A 14,341-nucleotide genomic window follows, 5' to 3' on the forward strand; every position below is an offset into this window, starting at 1 on the left:
ATGTCTGTGGACATCTATGTCATGAGTGTGACAAAGACGCTGCCTACCAGATAAGAATACATTCAGTCTTGAGTTGTTGGATCCCAGAGAGGCAGAGGGCCTGGGGGGAAGTGGGTCCAAGAGGAGTGACTGACTTATGGTCGGTACAGAAATGGCTCATTATCTTATCAGTTACAGGAACTGCTGAATGTTGGCCCAAATCCTTCCCATCTGCTCTACTGGCTGCCAACTTCCTTCTCAGAAACTTGACCTTCCCAGGAAACTTTCACCTGCTCAGCCCTCTCAAATGCAGGGTACAGCTCCCTCAGCCTCCGTTTTGCATACTTACCAAACAGTTTAAACAAGGCCTACTTTGGGATCTACCATTCTAGAAGTAGCAAGAAATTGTAAATTCTACACATTATTCTTGTCTCAAAGAATTTGTTTAAAAACCCCCTATATCATGTTTATGATCCTGATCAGACAAGTAACCTTAAAAGAAAAACACTTGAACTATGGCCAAAATTTTAACCCTGCACTTGGATATGTGAAATCTGAGGAACCATGGATCTCTGTGATCAAACCAAGTCCCGCGTAGGCAAAATCTGCAGTGTGTTCTCTCAACCATGTGGGCAGTATTCATTCCTACCAGTAATCAAGAACAGCAGCTGCTTCCAGCAAAGAGGGACTACAAAAAAAAAAAAAAGCAGTAGAACCAGTGATAAAGTTTTCTCACAATAGTTATAAAAATGTCACAGTGAATAGGTAGCAATAACTTTTTAAAAACTGGAGAAAGTGATATGCCCCACCTCTCCAGACCTTGCTTATATCATTTAAAAAATTTTTTTTTCTAGGATAGCTCTTTTAACTTTTTAGGGAACAGATGATTCCTGCCTGCAGACTATTTCAGAATATAAAGAAGATAAGGCTAGGAATATAGCTCAGTGGTAGAGTGCTTGCCTAGCATGCATGAGGCCCTGGGTTCTATCCCTGGCACTGCAGAAAAAATTACTTTTTAAAATTAAAGAAGATAACTGCCAGGTGTGGAGGTGCATTCCTATAATCCCAACAACTCAGGAGGCTGAAGCAGGAAGATCTCAAATTCAAGGCCAGCCTCAGCAACTTAGCAAGACCCTGTCTAAAAAATTTTAAGAAAATAAAAAGAGGTGGGGATATAACTCAGTGGTAAAGTGACCCTGGGTTCAATCCCCAGTTAAAAAGAAGAAGAAGAAGACGATAGATAGATGCTGTTCATTTCAGGGTACAGAGGAATCATCACCCTGAAATATTCAGCATAGGAAAGAAACTACTAATTTTACAAATGAATAGAGATGCTTTTTAGATGGAATAAAATGTCTGGTGGGTGGGGAATTGCCAGTGTCCTGGCCATCTTTCACTTGGTGTCTTTCATTCACCTTAATTATTTTGGGAGTATCTACATGGTTACATGTAGCAATAGTTTTCTCCATTTCTTGTTATTTCATTCTATGGATTTATCCTTGGGTTTGTTCATCCATTCACCATCACCCCCATGGATGTTGAAGTTGTTTCAATTTGGGGATATTGTGAATGAAGCTTCCATGAACATTTTGAAACATGTCTTTGTATGGGTATTTGCCTTTCCTTTTCTCAAGGCATAAAATCTCAAACCAACCGAACACATTATAGTAGTGCAAAGGATGAATGAGCAAATTGTGGGAGGACACAGGAGTGATCACAGGCCAGAACAGAGGACCCAAGCACAAGTTGAGCCTTTGGTGGTAGCACATTTGATTACAAGCTATTTCTTTTTTTATGAACTCTTCTTTTTTTTTTTTTTTTAGATAAAGTTCTGAATCCCCAGCCTCTTCCTGTGCCCAGAGGGTAATAATAGCTGAGGTGTGTTGCTGATTTGGTGCTGGGACTCATATGCATGCTTCATGTGCATTATTGTATATAAGCCTCAGGAGCCCCACAAAGGAGATGTCATTATTTTTTCCTTTTCCTCCATATTCATTCATTATCTCTCTATCTTTCCTGCCTCTGCTCCGCCAGTGCTGGGGAATCAAACCAAACCCAGGGTCTCCTGCATACTCAACAAGCTTGCTACCACTTAGCTAAGATACTAGCTGAGACACCATTAGCATCCCCACCATGCTCTGAAGGAAAGTAAGACTCAACCAGGTTAAGGAACCTGTGCAGGATTGCACAACCAGACAGTTGGCTGGTTGGATGTGGATCCAAACTTAAGGTCTGGCACTTTCAACCACAATATTGTGTGCCTTTCCTCATTGCAAGGGTTGATTATGCATAGAATTTAAAATGCCATTTTAAACTGTTCACCCACATCATCTAATTAATTCCTATATTCCTTAGTGTGTCACCCCAGCCACTTCTCGAATTGCCCAAACTAAGTCAGATCACCCTGGGGCACCAGGTACCTCTCACAAAGCCTGCCACCTGGGCTGTGAGCACAGTGCGGATGGGGATACTGTCCTTTGCTGCCTGATTGTCTAATGCCTACAAGATACCAGGCACTCAGTAGTGACTGCTGAATGATCTTAGGGAATGAGTGACTTAATAGCATTATCAGATGTGAATACTGCTCATCAGTTTTATTGAGGTATTTGTATTGGCCTTGATTATGTATTTAAATTTTTTATTGAGGTATTATTTATTTATAGTAAAATTGACCAATTTTGTTTAATTTAGTGAGTCTTGACAACTATGTATAATCATATAGTCATAGCCACAATCAAGATAAAGAATACTTCCATCACTCCAGATTCCCTATGTCCCTTGCATTTTATCTCCTCTACACTACCTCCTGACAATCATCATTCCTCTTTTTCTGTCCCTGTACTTTTGCCTTTTCTAGAATTTCAGAAAAATGAAATCATACAGTCCATAATCTTTTGTGGCTGTCTTGTGTCCAGCTTGGCATACTGCTTTTGAGGTTCATCTCTGTTGTTGCATATGTCAGCAGTTCAATGTGCATTTTTAAAAACCACCTTAATTTTTTTTAATAATCCAGAAATAAACCTGCTCCAATAAGGTTTAATATGGTGAGAGCAGCAGTTCTCAAAGTATGCTCTGCACACTTGGGGTGGGTCCCCAGATTCTCTGTAAGTTCAGTGATTTTCATAACATTGATATGTAATTTGCCCTTTCCACTATAAGGGGAGTTTTCCTAATACAATGCATCATGTGGTATTACAACAGATTGAAGGCAGAATCAGATAGGATCCATCTTCCTTCCATTGAACTGCTTGGCTTAAGGAAATTTGTAAAAATGTGAATGCCACTCTTATCAGTAAAACTATTTGTATTTAAAAATAGAACTATTTTTCATAACAAATATTATTAACATGTAATGAGCTGTTTATTATTAATAAATTAATACACTTATTTTGCAGTGTTGAAAATGGAACACAGGGCCTCATGCATGCTAGTCAAGTACTGTACCACTGAATTGCACCCCCAGCCCTAAACAAAGTGCCTTAATTTTAACTTTTCATATGACAGATAATAATGCATAGAAGCTATATAAACAGACACTCCTTAGGGTCCTTAATTTTGTGTGTGTGGGGGGAGGCGTGCTCAGAATTGAACCTGGGGCCTTGTGTATGCAAGGCATGTACTTTACCAACTGAGCTATATCCCCAGCCCAGGGTCCTCAATTTTTTAGTGTAGAGAGGTGCTAAGACGAAGAAGTGTGAGAATCTTTGAGTTAGAGACATTTTTGAAAAGACCTCAGGAACAGGAAAAAGAGCTCTTGATGCTGGGGATGGATCAGAAGGGGATCTTGAGACCCTGGGATTACCCAGTATGAAGGGCCTAGAGAAGGGATGGGGCTCAGGACTGAGCAGAAATGCCAGGAAAGGCCTTGTCAGTCAGTCTTGTTCTCAGTCTTCTGTCATCTCCTTGGACCTGGTTGGACAGGTTTTGCTGATATCCTGATTGTACATGCTTCCTACAAACAGCTAATGAGTAACTAACAACGTCAGTTAGTTCACAGAAGGGTGACTGCAAGGCCCAGAGAAGGCCACTGTTTGCTGAGATGAAGTGGCAACTGGGCTATGATGTCAGGTGGGATGCCTTCTAAGAGTCTGCTATCTTTATTATTATTATTATTATTATTATATTGCTGTTATTAATATTGGTACTGGGAATTGAACCCAGGGGCATTGTACCACTGAGCTAGCCATTTTTCATTTTTGAGAGAATCTCACTAAGTTGCTGAGGCTGACCTGAAACTTGTGATTTGCCTGCCTCAGCCTCCTGAATCACTGGGATTACAGGCGTATGCTTCCACTCCTGGCTGTCTGCTGAATTCTTACCCAAGGGCAAACATAAGAAATTGATAGGATTGTTTCTTTGGTTTTCAAGAAAAAAAAATACAAAGACAAAAACTTCCTCCAGTATAATTCTAACCTCAAAAGACTGTCTCAAGTAATTACTTTGACAAAAGCAGATGGGAGGTTACTTTTATTACTGGCAATATTCTGGGGAAAAGATTTATGTGGTCCTTGTTTAATGACTTTGCTAATGCTGTTAATAAACAGTGGCAAAATTGGACCCACTGTCTTTTGACCTATTAATTATTTCTCTCTTGCAGGCGAAAGGGCCTATGGTTCCGACTGAGGAAGATACTTCTCTGTGTTTTGGGGTTGTACATTGCCATTCCATTTCTTGTCAAACTATGTCCTGGGATACAGGCCAAACTGATATTCTTGAATTTTGGTAAGTGGTGTTTGTCAAATTTTTAATAAATTTTAGAATATAATTCCATGGTGATGTCTGATTTTAGTGTTTTTTTTTTAAATTTTAAATGAGATTAAAATGTAAAATGTATAAATCTTAAGGATATAGTGCATAGGTAGGTAGGTAGATTCAGCCACCACCCACTTTAAGAAATAGCACATTTCTATTGCCCAGGAAGTTCCCTATGGCCTTTCCCAGTTGTAATGATGGCTTGCCCTTCAGTGCTGCCTTATGTCCTTTGATGACTGTACTGCATTGGGGATTGGGCGTCTCTCTTGAACTGTGGTGAATAAAATGTTGACAATGTAAAAGTCATCTGAAGCCGCCATGTTGGGGATGCTGTAAAATACTTCCTACAAAGAGACATGTTTGACTTTTCTTTTTTTTCATTTTTGGTACCAGGGATTGAACCTAGGGGTACTTAACCACAGAACCACATCCTCAGTCCTTACTCTTTTATTTTGAGACAGGGTCTCGCTGAGTTGCTTAGGGTCTTATTAAGTTGCTGAGGCTGGCTTTGAATTCATGATCCTCCTGCCTCGGCCTCCCATATTGCTGGGATTACAGGCGTGAGCCACCATGCCCAGTGACATTTGATTTTTCTAATGGAAAAATTAGCCAAACTTCTAGGAATTTATGCTCTCTGGAGGTTTTGCCACTTTTGAGAAGCACAAAAAAAACTAACAACATACTAAAATCAAGGGAGCTTTATTTTTCTGACTTTAATGCCCCTTAAATGTACACAGTACAGCACAGAAGAGAGTTTGGGGTTTCATGTAAACACAAAACCACAGGGCTGCAAATTTGCTGGTGACAAATTTGAATGGATCCTGCATGGTCATTCTAACTTTGCTGACCTCTCCTGCCTCAGGCCCCTGGGGACAACAGGGGTATGTGGGGTGTGTTGTCCCCTGGGGCTTGGCATACTCTGAGGCCTCAGCAGAGATCTGAGTTGAATTTTCATCAGATTGATTGTTTGGATTACTTTAGGTACAGCCCACAAATTTTGCTGTGCTGGTTTCCTAAGAAGATGGCAGACTTCCACCAGAGCAGAACTTTGAGGTCTCCTAGTTTAACCCCTGTGGCACAGAGAGGGGGGGTGTGCATGTGCACTGGGGCTATCACAAGCCCCCAGGGAGATGTCAGTCCTTAACACTTCCCTTCATATGTCTGCTACATGGAAACAGGAAGCTTATGGAAGGTTTTTTGTTTGTTTGTTGTTTTGTTTTGTTTTGTTTTTTGTCTGATTGTTTTTTGCTCTGCTATAGAATAAACCCAGGGCCCTCATGCATGCTAGGCAAGTGCTCTACCACTGAGTACACCCCAAGCCCTATGGCAGTGTTTTGTTTTTAAAGGAGATTTTTGGTTGTCATATAGATAAATATTGGTTTCTGGCCTCTTTTGAAAAGTTACTCAAAACTATGGCATCAAAGGGCACCATTCTGGGAGCAGCAGTTGGACATCTCCTGCAGCCTCACCCACCTGGGCTCCTGCTTGCCCCTACACAAAACATCAGATTTCCCCTCACTCGGAACTGCCTCTTCTGTAATATTGAACCCTGGTCTCCAGGCCCTGCCACCCTGCCTAGGCAGCTGGAATGGGTCATGACAACCCTTGAGGCCCTCATCAAAAACAGCCCTTTGTTTGCTGGGAAGAAGGGGCATTCTCTGCACAGCTGCTGGAGGCTTCTGACTTGCTGGTTTTCTCTTCTTACTGCAGTCAAGGTTTAAATGTACTTGCCCATCTTCCCTCCCTTAGAGATAGAGGAGATGGGGGTGTGGGCGCCCCCTGATGGTAACCTGGAATTTTGCCTCAAACCAGGACAAGGCCTGCAGAGGGAGGTGCCTCTCTTATCTCCCCCAGATGGGAATCATGACCTGGTGGCTGTCCATTTTGACAATGAAGGAGCTGTAACAATTTTATAGGCCCCAGAACATGGTTAATATAGTCTTAAGCAAATCTGTCTGAAACCAAACTTACAAATCAGATAAATACTTTAGAAGAAGCATAGCATCTATGATTTAATGCATTATTCTACTTTAAATACATTTTCATCAGCAAAAAAAATTCATGTCTTTTGGGTTTTTTTTTTTTTTTTTATTTTATTTTATTTATTTTTTAACAGTACTAGGGAGTGAACCCAGGCCAGGCCCTTGCCCTTGCTAAGCAAGCATTCTCTCACTGAGCTACTTCTCAACCCCTTTTTAAATTTTATTTTGAGACAAGGTTTCAATAAGTTATCCAGGTCATCCTTGAACTTGGGATCCTCCTACCTCAATCTCCTGAGTAACTGGGATTATGGGCGTGCACCAGTAAAATACATCATCCTTCTTAAAAACAAACAAGTTGGTCAAAAAACTCTGACTAGTATAAATAACAATAAAAGTTTCTCTGAGAAACTTTGCTAACACTGTAGTTTCTTGTTTCTTTCCTCATGGTCTCTGTATGTGTCTGAGTTCCTGGCTGTCACTCTGCCCTCCAGTCAGGGATTGGAATGGCATATCCTGGTGAGAGGTGAAAGGAAAATGTCAGTTCAGAGACCAGGAAAATAGCTTCAGTCTGTGCATTACCTCAGGCCTTTCTTGGAAGTAGGTTAGATCCCTATCCCCAGCTTCCTCTTCTTCCTTCCCCAGAGCAGTCCCTGTTAATTCCCCAGAGCTGTCTTTCCTGTGAAAGCCCCTGTATCCCATATCAAGTAATTAGAATTTGGTAAATTCAGATAACCTGCCCAGTCCTTCCTTTGTTGATACCATACCTGGTACCAAGGCTACTCTGTTACAGTGATCAAAATGACATGAAGCCCCATACCAAAGACCTTCAGGCTATGCCTCTCACAAATGCCTCTCACAACTCAGTGGTGTCACCTTTTGCCCTATCAAATATTCACTACAAAAATGTATGACAAGTCAGGCAATATGGTGCACGCATGTAACCCCTGCTACTTGGGAGGGTTAGGCAGGAGGATCCCAAGGTCAAGGCCAGCCTGGGCAACCGCATGAGACCATGTCCCAAAATAAAATTTAAAAGTGCTAAGGATATAGCTCATTTGTAGAACTTGCATAGGTAACATAGAGAAGGGACTGGGTTCAATTTCCAGTACCACATACACACACAAAAAGTATTACAGAGTAGGTTGCTTTCCATTTATTTTACATGTTTATTCACTCTTTACTGAGTGCCCATCTGTGCAAGAGCCTTTCTAAATCATGCATATTGATGTCTGTGTTTGCTGATAGAAACAACATAGGCAAAAGGTAAATAATGAAAAACTGGGGAAGAAGCCTAAAGCCTCTGGCCCAGCAATCACAAGTGAGCTCTGCTCACCTGTGTGTCAGGGACCTAAATGTGGGGTTCCTGGACTGTGCAGTCAAGCCCGGTTTGAGGTGAACCTGTGAGAAATATCCATGGAGCATGGAGGAGTACACTGCTCGGGGCTCACTCCTGTGGGACTGCCCATGGGCCATATACTCTGTCCCTGCTTCAGTCTGCGGATGAAGCAGAGGCCCAGGCAGGGTGGGCTCCAATCAGCATCTAGAGTCACTGAGGCCACAAGCGGTTGATAGCCAAGGGGGATCTGACCATCTAGAAGGTCAGGGTATCCTATGCTCACCCCATACTGGCCAGCAGAACTGAGGCACTTCTGGCCCAGGCATATCTCTCAGCCCTGTTCAGGCCAGCTCCACCTCACACACACAAACCCTGTCTTTCCCTTGCTTGATGACATTTCTGCTTCATTGGCCAAGTGGTTTCCTACAGCCACCAGTCTCTGGGGCTGTTTGATCCTAGAAATGACCAGGCTTTATGTCACATAATCCTCACACTAGTGGGCTACGAGTAAAAGAGGTGGTGTCTGCTAAACTGCAGAGCATTCATTGTGCCTCCTCTTTCATGTAGGCCTCTAAATCTAAAAAGTAAACTGGGAGACCAATTTCCTGTAATGAGTCTATCCTAGAGTAAAATAGGGCCTCTCAGTTCCTGGATTTCTTGGGCTTGGAAGCTTTCTGGATTAGCTGCTAATCCTTACATACCACATTTGGCAGTGGCCAGGGAATCCTCTCAGAATACTAGGGCAGCTTGTTTTAATACTGACCTCCTTCTCTGGACAAGAACTGAACAAGGCATGAAGTCAAGCCAGCAGAAGCCAAGTGCCTCAACCCTTAATTGACACTGCTGTCTGTTGGGACAGTGTGGGGGTGGGCAGTTAGTTCCAGCTTCAGAGGCAGGCCTGCTTAAATGAGTCTGAGTATAGGGGTTGACAGTGGGCCCCAGGTTGGAATATTGGGTTTTATTAAGGAAGTCATCTTACCTCACAATTGTCACATGGTGCCTTTGCAAATCAAGCCTTAACTTTCAGGTTCCAAAAGTGTGCAATAGAGCCACAGAGTAGAGACACTGGATTGGGCCATGAAGTGGGCTCACTTTCTAGGCCTTAACTGGATTCTTCTGCCAGGATAAAATCTGAACTCCTTCAGTATGGAAGTGTCCATTTCCTGGGGTGCTCTAACAAATCCACAGACTGGGTGACTTCAAACAGAAATTTATTCCCTTACAGTTCTGGGGGCCATAAGTCTGACAGTAAGATATCAGCCAGGCTTGCACTCTATCTGGAGTTCTGGGATAGAGTTACTTCTGCCTCTTCCATCATCTGGTGATGGCCAGAACCCCTTGACATCCCTTGGCTTGTAGATGCATTGCTCCAGTCTCTACCCCATCTTCTCAAACACCCTAATTACCTCATTTAAGCCTGATTACCTCTATAAAGATCCCATTTCTAAATAAGGTCAAATTCTTAGGTGCAGGGCATTGGGACTTCAAAATATCTTTTGGAGGGACACAATAGCGTGTAGCAAGGACACTTCAGGAAAGTTTTTAAATTTAGCCTGCTTCTTACTGAAGAGATGGATTAAGAAGTTGGTGGCACAAACAGCAGTCTAGTGGGAGGATTTGTCTCCCAGCATGGTCTGAGGTAGACACTTGGGAGTTTCTGAGAAAGGAGCATGTATGTTCCATGTCCTTGTGAGTCAGATGGTTCATTTATTTAACAAATGTTCCTCGAGTCTTGGTGGCATTTGAGGAAGTGAGAGCTAGACATGCAGGGTGCCACATGATGTGTGAGGTTAGTAGTGAAACCCTGTCTTCACCAAAGAAAGCAGTCAGCAGCTGTGGCTTCCTCCTGGAGAGGGGGTTTGGCCACAGTTCAGTCTTTTTTTTTTTGTGGTGCTGGGGATTTGAATCTAGGGCCTTGTCAGCCAGGCCAACTAAGCTATATCCCCAGCCCACAGTTCAGTCTTTGTCACTGTGCATTTTGGGACCTGCCATTTTAAGTGAATAAATTGCTTCTCCAGGTTTGTGGGGTTATTATTTGAGTTTTTCATTTTTAATTAAATTTATCTTCCAAAGATTGTGTTTGCCACAAGTAATAAAATGCCATGACATATAAAGGAAAAATTAAGCATCACCCCCAATACACACCTGGCATATGTCTTTCTGTATTTTCCTGAGCCACACAAAAGGTTGTTTATGTTGACTTTGTTGCACTATCAGGGTGGGATTGCACAGTACCCACCATGACCTTATGGCTCCTTTCCTGCTCCTATTGTCTGCCTCCTGAGGATGTTCCTCAGGTCTAAAGGCATCCTACTGACAGGTGACTTGCTCACTGTAGGACTCCTGTTGCCTTGTTGTACTCCTAACTTCACTTATTCTGGACAGGGTTCCATGAATTCATCTATCTCACTGCCCCCACAACGTCATTTTCCGCTGTCCTTCCTGCGTTAAGTGACAGTACAAGAAACTTCAGTTTCTCCTACTTTCTTTACCTCTCACATTCAGTGGGTCCTTGGGTCCTGTGACTCCAGCTCCAGAACATCTTGTGTATCACCCCTTTCCCATTGGCTGTCCACCCACCCTAGCCCACGCCTCCAACTGTGGCTTAGCTGAGCTTTTCTGCAGTCTCCTCAGGTCTGTCAAGGACATTTTCTTCCTTCTCTTGCATCTCCTTACACCTTGAACAAGGTCTCTGGTTCCAGGATCTGCTCAGTCCCTCTCATACTGCAGTATCTAGGAAGTTCTTAGTGCTCCAGCACCCTCAGACCCATCCCTGCCTGGGCTTTGGGGGAGGGGGGTCCCATCTGGTAGGGATCCTGAAGGAATAGTACTTTTACTTTTTGAGAGCCTTGCCTCTGCTGTGGGGGTGGTACTTGTTCACATAGGTGTACGTGTGCAGACATGCATTTTATGCATAGGTGTGCTTGTGTGTGGGTGTGCACATTTGTACATGTTTATGCATGTCCTTCCACTCCCACTAACTGTGATTTCCATCTCCTTATCCCCCCACAGTGAGGGTTCCCTATTTCATTGACTTGAAAAAACCTCAGGATCAAGGTTTGAATCACACCTGCAATTACTACCTCCAGCCAGAGGAAGATGTGACTATTGGAGTCTGGTGAGTGTTCACAATGCAGCTGCAGGTTTGAGGCACCAGCTCTGGGGACCTCTCCAAGAAATAAGGAGGGACCCTGCTCAGCTCTGCCAGTGTCCTTGACATTGGTATCCGAAGTGTTGCTTGCTCATTTTTACCTTCACCTGTTCCTATTCCAAAAAGAAATCTCAGCTAAATTTGATCCTGATGGTGGAGTATGAAGTAGCACCAAAATCTATCATGAGGTTTTAAAAACAGCAAAGGCTTTTTTAACCAGATTATTTTTAGAGAGCCTTATTTCCAAGGTAAACAATAAGCTAGAAATAAAGAGAATGTAAGCACAAAATTGCAAGCACAGGTTTGAATGTACCGTTTCTTTTCAGAGAAATAAATGTCTAGCTACTGAAAGCAGCTACATTTCCACCTGTAGCACTTCTCAGCAGTGGTAATGGTGGTGTTTGCTGTCTTCTAAGTATTTGCCTTTTTTTGCCACAAATTTAAATTGGACTTAGGTTCTGTGACTTCTCTTTTTCTCCTTGGAATACACTTTAATTTTTTTGTAATAGATAGACACATGTTACTGAGCAACTGAATCAAAATTGACCAGTCTCACTGTGGCATTTTTTCCCCCACAGAAGCAGCTATGAATCACTGCCTCTTTATCTAGGCGAGTTTAGTTTTCAGTAGCCACAAAGTCTCTTTCCGCTGTCTCAGAAAACTGTGTATGTGAGAAGCTTATAAATGAAATGCTGTGAGTAGATTCCCAGTGTGCATGAGGGAACAGTCATACACTCCTGATAATGGTCCTTAGTAAAGGACATTAAAGAAAAAGGGAGATTTTTGTTCTTAGCAGTTGATGCTGGGATTAGAGTCTTTTGTCACTTTCTGGTTTGATTTAATCTGTCATCAAGTGGCACATGTGTTCTGTGGGACTCCTCACTTTCTTCTCTCAGAAGTTTGACCTATTTAATGGAAATGGTTGACCTCTGCTGGTGAACCCTGTCTTATTGCAGGAGTGTTTGTGGTGGTGGTACTTAAACTGAAAACACTAACAACATCTATATAAATTATCAGTTATCCAAAAAAATTTTAGTGGCAAGTCTCAAGGTAGTGACAGCCACACAGTGCATTTCAGGGTGCCAGTCTTTGCCCCATCCATATCCTGTGACTTCATGATGACACCAGGACCTCAGGACATAACAGACTCCGTTGACAACTGCCCTCACCATCATCTCATCAGATCCTCCACCAGCATCCTGAAAGAAAGGACCAAGTGCCACCCAATGGTCATTCTTGACTGTTGGCTCAGAATGCCCATTTGTCAGCAGGTTGAAGGAGAGGCCCAGGAATGGGGCCCTTTCTGCTGCCTGGGAGCTTCCTGAATCTCTATCAGAAGCCCAAAGTTTGGGATAGGCCAACTTCTGGAAGCCCATCAGTTTCCAGCACTTTTATAGTGGCCCTTCTATCCTGTAGGTTTGATTGTATGGTTTATGATGGTAATTATGTGGCCAGAACCACCCTGAAATGTGATCCTCTTGAATGAATCAGAGATATAATAAGAGTTACAGAAAATTAGCATTTATTTGGATCTTCCCTGTTGATTAACAGTATTCAATATGGCCTGAGTTAAAATTAACCTTAGTCAGGTGCAGCAGCACACACCTATAATCCCAGTAATTTAGGATGCTAAGGCAGGAGGATTGCAAGTTCAAGGCTAGCCTTAGTAACTTAGCAAGGCCTTAAACAATTTAGCAAGACCCTATCTCAAAATAAAAAAATAAAAAGGACTGGAGATTTAGCTCAGTGGCATAGTACTCCTGGATTCCATACCCAGTACAATAAAAAAAAAAAAAAAAAAAAATAGTGTCTCTATGAAAGAGAAATTTGCTAAACAGACTAACAGTCTCTGAGCATGTCTTTGCACTCCATGTTGCCCCAGCTCTGCTCCAGAATTCAGGCAGGCTTTTGCCTACAGAAATGGCTCCCCTGTCTTGTTAATTGTTACCAGTATAAGCTTTTGAGGCCCATTGCCAATCAGGAAATACTTCTGAGGCTGTCAGCACAGGCCTTCCAGCTTGCAGTCCTAGTTATTTATTCTATTGATGGGATACTCTGCTGCCCCACTCTATACCTGTGTAGGTAAGTGGGCTCTCTGCTTTCTGAGACTGGAGCTACCTCTGTAACCCTTATCTATAGTTACCGTTGTATGCGGAAGAGGCATCTATCCATGCCACTCCCTCTGCTTCTGTTTCCAGGCATACCATCCCTGCTGTCTGGTGGAAGAATGCCCAAGGAAAGGACCAGATGTGGTATGAGGATGCCTTGGCTTCCAACCATCCCATCATTTTGTACCTGCATGGGAATGCAGGGACCAGGTGAGGCAAAGGAGCCCACACAGCACATCCTCCCTGCAAAGCACATTTCCTTTGTGGAGTAGGAATGTACTGCCCCAGGCCACTAGGAGCAAAACTGGAGTTCCTCAAGATTAAGTTTACATTGCAATGAGGGAGAATAAGGGAAGAATGAAGAAAAAGGCAGATTTTTTTATAGGATGGGTGAAGGCCAGAGTTTAGGTGACAGTTTACACAGGCAGTGCTTCTCCAGCAGGCTCAGAGCCAGGCAGAACTATATGCAAAGGACCAGCAGGTCTGGTCTGCAAAGAGACCACAGTGTTGAGCAACTGTGGGAAGCTGCGTCGAGACAACCTATCTGAAGCCCTGCCCTGGATTGTGATGGAAGAAGAGACTGTGTCTCTTATCAGGCACTGAGCTTTCCAGCCAGAGGGGGATGTTTCCTACCTCCTGCCATAAAAGTAAAGGACAAAATGTCTGCACCTGTGTGATTTAGGGAGAAGAATTTCTCAGAGGGAAGGAGGATGCAGTAGTCACTCAGAGGAGTGGTCCCAATGACATTTGACTGTGGCTACGGTGCATCTTTGGGAAACATCTCCAGTCCACTTACCTCTGATTTTCTCTGTGTTTATCATCCCCATGTGAGATTGGCAGGCAGGTCTGTGTTACTTGTGTGATAGCTTCAGGATACAGACAGGGGCAAGGAGGGGAGGCTGAAGGCAGAGGGCAGCCAGAAAAGACCCCAGCTGAGGTACATGGACATACCAGTCCTCTTGGGCTGCCCACCATGGGATAAGCTCTCTGCAGGCAGCTCTGACACCAGTAATGCTAGCGTGTCCAAACAGAC

At 43.2% G+C, this 14,341-nt stretch overlaps 1 protein-coding gene across 2 annotated transcripts in view; it reads left to right on the forward strand.

Annotated features, from left to right (window-relative positions):
- The window catches only part of ABHD12 (abhydrolase domain containing 12, lysophospholipase), a 91,937-nt gene that overhangs the window by 59,865 nt on the left and 17,731 nt on the right, over nt 1-14,341 (forward strand). The window contains exons 1-4 of one of the 2 annotated variants that reach the window (XM_079123674.1): nt 3,894-4,047; nt 4,577-4,701; nt 11,062-11,167; nt 13,399-13,518. In XM_079123674.1, coding sequence (XP_078979800.1) covers nt 4,019-4,047; nt 4,577-4,701; nt 11,062-11,167; nt 13,399-13,518 — 380 coding nt within the window. In that variant the 5' untranslated portion in view covers nt 3,894-4,018. Of the gene's footprint in view, nt 1-3,893; nt 4,048-4,576; nt 4,702-11,061; nt 11,168-13,398; nt 13,519-14,341 lie in introns of those variants that run through there. The other variant, XM_079123673.1, reaches the window with a different exon arrangement.

This window comes from Sciurus vulgaris (assembly GCF_902686455.1).
Source record: "Sciurus vulgaris genome assembly, chromosome: 2".
Taxonomy (NCBI): domain Eukaryota; kingdom Metazoa; phylum Chordata; class Mammalia; order Rodentia; family Sciuridae; genus Sciurus; species Sciurus vulgaris.